The sequence below is a fragment of the Palaemon carinicauda genome, chromosome 41, assembly GCF_036898095.1.
Source record: "Palaemon carinicauda isolate YSFRI2023 chromosome 41, ASM3689809v2, whole genome shotgun sequence".
In the NCBI taxonomy this organism is placed as follows: domain Eukaryota; kingdom Metazoa; phylum Arthropoda; class Malacostraca; order Decapoda; family Palaemonidae; genus Palaemon; species Palaemon carinicauda.
In genome coordinates this window covers 49,162,182-49,168,181 of record NC_090765.1, presented here as the reverse complement: position 1 = coordinate 49,168,181, position 6,000 = coordinate 49,162,182, and the positions used below count along the sequence as shown (strand labels likewise).

At 36.8% G+C, this 6,000-nt stretch overlaps 1 protein-coding gene across 1 annotated transcript in view; it reads left to right on the top strand.

The window, feature by feature from the left end:
• Window positions 1-6,000, top strand: part of LOC137632419 (uncharacterized) — a 342,058-nt gene that overhangs the window by 143,150 nt on the left and 192,908 nt on the right. Inside the window, 2 exon segments of the mRNA XM_068364351.1 lie at window positions 3,450-3,584; window positions 4,430-4,503. Of these exon segments, the coding sequence (XP_068220452.1) occupies window positions 3,450-3,584; window positions 4,430-4,503 (209 nt within the window).

Below are 6,000 nucleotides of genomic sequence, written 5' to 3'. Positions count from 1 at the left end.
GAGCTGTAAATAGTATATTGTTACTGCAAAGTTCAGATCAAAGCAGTGCAATATGAGTATTATAGTTTGCTATACCCCAACAAATGATTCCCCCCGAAGAAAGGAAAGATGAATACTATGAAGAATAGCAAAGTGTAATAGATGAGATCCCAGAGAGAGATATGAAAAGTGTGATTGGCGACTTCAATGCTAAAGTTGGAAGAATTAATCAAGGGATAGAGAATGTGATGAGTGTCACGGGTCTTGGCAAAGTTGCAAATGAAAATGGAACACATTTTATGTTTCTGTTAAGCAAACAATCTTGTCATTGGAGGTACTGTTTTTCAACACAAGAACATTCACAAGTACTGTATACATGGACTTCACCATGGGGCAATTGCAAAAATCAGATAGATCACATTGCCATTAATAAGGAGAGAAGGAGGACTGAGAAATGTAAGAAGCTATAGAGGTGCAGATATTGGTAGTGATCACCAGCCTCTCGTTGCCACACTGAAATTAAAACTGAAAGCACCCAACAGAAAGATAGATAGAGTAACTAGGTTTGATACAACTAAGCTTTTAGAAGAAGAGCACAGAGAAACATTTGCAATTGAATGTAGGAATCGATTTGCAGTCTTAGAGACTTCAAGAAACAAAGAACAGATAATTAATGAAGAATTGTGTGATATTAAGAACATATATCAGTCAGTTGTTAGTGAAGTTTTGGGACACGCAGTTTCAAGGAGAAAGTCATGGATATCAAATGATACTTGGGCTACTATAAAAAGGAGACAAAGACAGAAATTTATTGTAAAAAGTTTTTGAGGAAGTGGTGAAATTACAAGGTAGAGCATGCTAAGTATTCCAGTATTGATATTGAGGTCAAAAGAAAAGCCTGGAAGGACTGGAGAGAATATTTAGACAATAAAGCTGACAAAGCTATGAATTCAGGAAGTGGGTACGGTGTAAGAATTGCTAATAGAATTATTACTGAAATGAAAAAGAGAGATGGCTCTGTTATAGCAAGAGAAAATGAAGAAAGACAACGTTGGATGGAACACTTTAGTGAGGTTATGAATAAGAGATATGAAGGGAATAATTTAATTGATATACCTGAAGTTGATGAAGACTTTGATGTGCTCATGAATGAATTCAGTGTGTTTGAAGTCGAAGCTATCCTAAAAACTAAATAGATAGAAAGCCCCTGCATACAATGGAGTAACTTCCGAGAGGGTACTGGGTGAAAATGAAGTGACTCCCAGACTACTTACCTGATGAATGGGAGTTAGGAGTGTTGGTGAAAATAGCAAAAAAGGAGACCTGACTGATTGCAATAATTACAGAGGCATAACACTTACATCAGTTATGAAAATATATAGTATGCTTATTCTAAACAGACTGGAGAGAAAGATTGATGAAAAGCTGAGAGATGAACAAGCAGGATTTGTTAAAGGTAAAAGTTGCACTGACCAAATTTTCATTTTGAGACATATACAGCAATGCATTGCATATAGAAATCCCCTTTTGATGGCATTTGTGGACTATGAAAAAGCCTTTGATAGTGTGCACCTGCCAGTTTTATGAAGTTTTCCATTATTATGGAATTCATCATAAATATGTAAATTTGATTAAGTCTGTTCATGGGCATAGCAAGTGCAAAGTTAATGTTAATGGAGTTTTATCAAATAAATTTCCAGTGAACAGCGGAGTATTTCAAGGGAATGTGTTGTCACCTATGTTGTTTGTCCTCCTCATGGATTTTGTAATGCGTAGAACAGTCAGAGCTGGTGGAAAAGGATTGGACTGGATTGGTGATACGAATTTAGCATACCTATAGTATGCTGATGATGCTGTCCTTTTTAGTAGAACACCACAGGATTTGTAACGCTTGCTTACCAAATCGCGTGAAATATCACACGAGGTTGGGCTGAATATGAATAGAAGAAAGAGAGATGATGAGAACAAAGTGTGCAATGGAAGATGAAATATCATTGGAAGGAGAAAGGATTAATCAGGTAGAATCATTTAAGTATTTAGGAATTATGATCTCCAATACAGGGTGTTTGGAATTAGTTTAGTGAAAGATTGAAAAGCAAATCAGACAATGACTAGGTTAAATAAAATTTGGAAATTAAATCGCTGAAATTACATATAAAGGTCAGACTATATATCTGTTTAGTGAGATCGGTGTTACTCTATGGACATGAGTCATGGTATTACAATGAAACAATCTCCAATAGATTTAGTAGATTTAAGAACAAAGCCCTCAGAAGGATATTGGGAGTTAATTGGCAGGACAGGATTAGAAATGAAACTATGAGAGATTACTCGAGTGCCATGTGTTGATGAGATCATGAGGGGTAGATAGAGATGGCTTGGGCATACTCTTTGCACTCCCAGAGAGAGATTAGTTCACCAAACATTCAGTTGGGCTCCACAAGGCACTAGAGGAGTTGGAAGACCCAGGCCTACATGGATGAGGACTATTAAGCACAAAGTAGGAGATGATGAATGGAGAAGTATTGAATTAAAAGCTCAAGATAGAGAAGACTGGCAAAATCTAACAGAGTCCCTTTGCGTCAATAGGCGTAGGAGATGGTGATATATATAGCAAAGAATCAACACCGTTAGTATGTTTTTGGTAAAGTCATCAAGTATGCCTACCACTGTTTTAAGAGTCATTTTATACATATTATAATTGGTCACATAAAAATTGCCCAAAGAATATGCTTATGTGGTTGCTAGACTCAGCTGTCAAATGCCAGAAAATCGCATCAAAGGGTGTTTCCTTGTAGAAAAGAAAAAAAATAGTGGGAGGCCCCCGACCCCCCGTCGTCAGTGACTTCTCAAACTTTAGCCCCCCACCCAAAATGACGCTATGTCCCTGCATATTGAATTATGACTGAATTTTCAAAGGCAAATTCCTTATCTAATTCAAGAAATCAAAGCAAGAATATTTTTTTATAAAAAGGGAAAAATAGAAACAAGTGCTGTAATCAGGCCAGAATTTAACAAAATGTCCCACAATAAAGCACTGAATGGCATCACCAGCCCAACTGCCAGGGTGAATATCCCAGCTTCACAAATCCAATAAAGTACCATAAGAGTAAAGTATAGATATTCAGTCTTGTGGCAAGTACTTTAGTTTATGTGTACATAAAGACAGTATAGGTACCCCATGTATAAAATGAAAGAAGATTTGTGTATTGTTAACATGCTATGTAGGCCTATATTATACACTAGGTATCTTTTTTTAATTTTGATTTTTTTAATTTGTTTCCTTCTTTTTGTAGTCTATTGAAATTTAAGTATTTCTTTATTATACTATACTGTGCATTGTGCTGATGTAGATTGTTGTTTGATTTACATTTATAATCAATATTCAAGCAAGTAAACTTGTCAATATTACGCTTATTTTTTCATTATGTGTATATTCATGTATGAAATTGATATCCCCTAAATTTCAGTTGCGCTGATGCTGATCTGTGTTATCCCTATCAAGGAGCAATGCTTGTCAGTCCATCTTCACGACTTGCATTAAGAGGAAAATGCATACTTGATTGCTCAGATGTTATGACATACGAGTGGAAGATATCGGACAGGTAAGACTTGACTTGAAAAGTGTAGCTGGAAACATCAGATTTTAGTGCGAGGTCAGGTAGCCTTCATATGAGAAACTTTTATGTTCAAATATACCACCTTGAGATGGTTTCTTCTGAAAATCTATACCATAAATTTGAATATATCATGTCATTAACCATGCATTATGTGATATCTCTCACTAAATTCCCTGGATTTATTTCTTGTTTTGTTGCTTAAAAGGTAGCAACTTCATTACTACTCATTTCAGTATTTCTCCATCTGTATTTTTTGCATCCTTTGACCCCACGAAGTTGTGTCAATGAAGTTTTATTAGTTTTGTTAATTATCTGCTTTGGTATATACATTTTAATCACATTTGCTTTGATAAGTGCTGAAATATTTTTTAAGAAATTTTATACTGTTGTTTTCTTTTGAATGATTGGATTTCTAATGTAATTCATTTGCCTAAGATTTTTATATTTTGGTTGGTGTTGTAAGCTCTAGTTTATAGAACACCGTACAGAGTAAGCTTTTAACTTTGGAAATTCAACAGACCAGCCAATTGAATCATGGTTTGCAGTTTTAGTATAATTCAAGGATTTGAATGGTGTACTGATTTTTATTCATTCTAAAGGAACTGAATTAATTTATTTACTTTTCTGATAAACCTTCTACCTAATATGATGTTAATTTTAGTTGGTTTATAAATATAATGTTTGGTTCTTGACAACTTGGTATTCTGGGAATTTGGGAGTTTTAATTCTTTATTAGCAAAATGACATTAAGTGGCAAGGAAACATTCATACTAACACTGTATTCACTTAGTCTTATATTTGATTGAATTTTATTTGTTTATAATTTTCAGAGCTGGGAACCCAGTGATAGAGTCAGCAGGACTTGCATGTACAGCTGATAATAATGACACTATATGTGGTTCAGGTATGGTATAATTGTCAACTGAAATAATTTCTATTAGCTTTCAATGTTGATTTATGGATACATCAGTATTGACAATTGTTTTTTTATTCCTGGATAATTATTGCTATATGTGATCATATTTATGAGGCTCAAGTGACCTTTACATTTATGACAAATCTCATAAGAATCTATTGGTTTCACCTCGTAGAGAGATATTGTTCTTCCTTGATCATTTTCAGTTTAGTAGAATAGGTAACAGAATTGGTTTGAAACAGGCATTGTATTTGCATACAATTTCAGGCAACCAATTTATTTTAGAATGAAGTGGTACTCGAGTGAGCATAAGCAATATTTTGCACTGATTTAAATCTTTGTTTCTATAATCTTAGCGAGTTTTTTTCATGGTAACATTTTAATTTAAAATTACATTGTAGCAGATTTTGTACCACCCATCTTTTCACTCATTATTTCTTGATTTTTGTCATAGTGCTTTATATCTTGGTCACAGTGCCTTGGATATTGCCTTAAAAATCCTGCAGTTAGCTATTTCAAGCTTAGCGATGACTTTTTTAGATTGTTTTTTTTTTATCTTATTTGTCTACCCTTGAGATATCGTCTAACATGAGTGTTTGTATGCAAAAGTACAAATTAAGTTTAATGTGAATATGTTAGATACTAAGACTATTAGAATATAGTACAGTAATTTTGAATTTCATTTTGTTCCGTAACCGAAATACAAACCACGCTATTTACAAAGGGTTTACTTTTAGCGCAGCTGAAATGACGAGCCAATAGTTTTTAACGAGGGTTAATTACCCCCGCGCTAGTTAGCGGGGGGTGGGGAAGGGTAGCTTGCTACCCCTCCCCCCTCCACACACCGGTGACTTGCTTCACTTCACTTTTGGCTCGGCGGTGATCAGACGTGTCTGTTCATCGCCTTCGTGACAGCCTTTAATTTTCTTCTTTTTCTTTACAGCTTGTGTGATTGGTTGGAAGTTGACCTTCAGTTATTTTCTTTTATTTAATATGCGGACATGCCCTGGAGTTGCCGGCCGTCCTTGTGGGACTTTCATGTCGGACGTGATTACGGATCCTCACACCCTCTGCCCTCAATGTCGGGGCCGACGGTGCGACCAGGATAACATGTGCCGTGAGTGCAGGGAGTGGTCTGCCTCCCAGTGGGAGAGGTTTGGCCGTCGGCGTAAGAAGAAGTCCAAGAGAGACCGTTCTCCTCCGGGGTTAGCCTTGAAGGAGGAAGGTTCTCGGGACTCTTCTTCCGCCGCCCAAACCTCCTCCGAAGCTCCCCCTCGTCCGCCTCCTAAGGAGAGTCGTCCGAGTGGGAGCGCAGGCCCTTGTTCTGTTTCCCTACCTTCGGTGGGGGGAGAGGGCGTCGCCTCCCATAGCGAGGCGGTTCCCCCTCCTCCTCCGGGGGAGGTTATTGATAATAATACTTTATCCAGTGATGATCTGTTGCAGATTTGGTCGTCCCTGGGGCTTAAGGGCTTGCCCTCCAGGGTC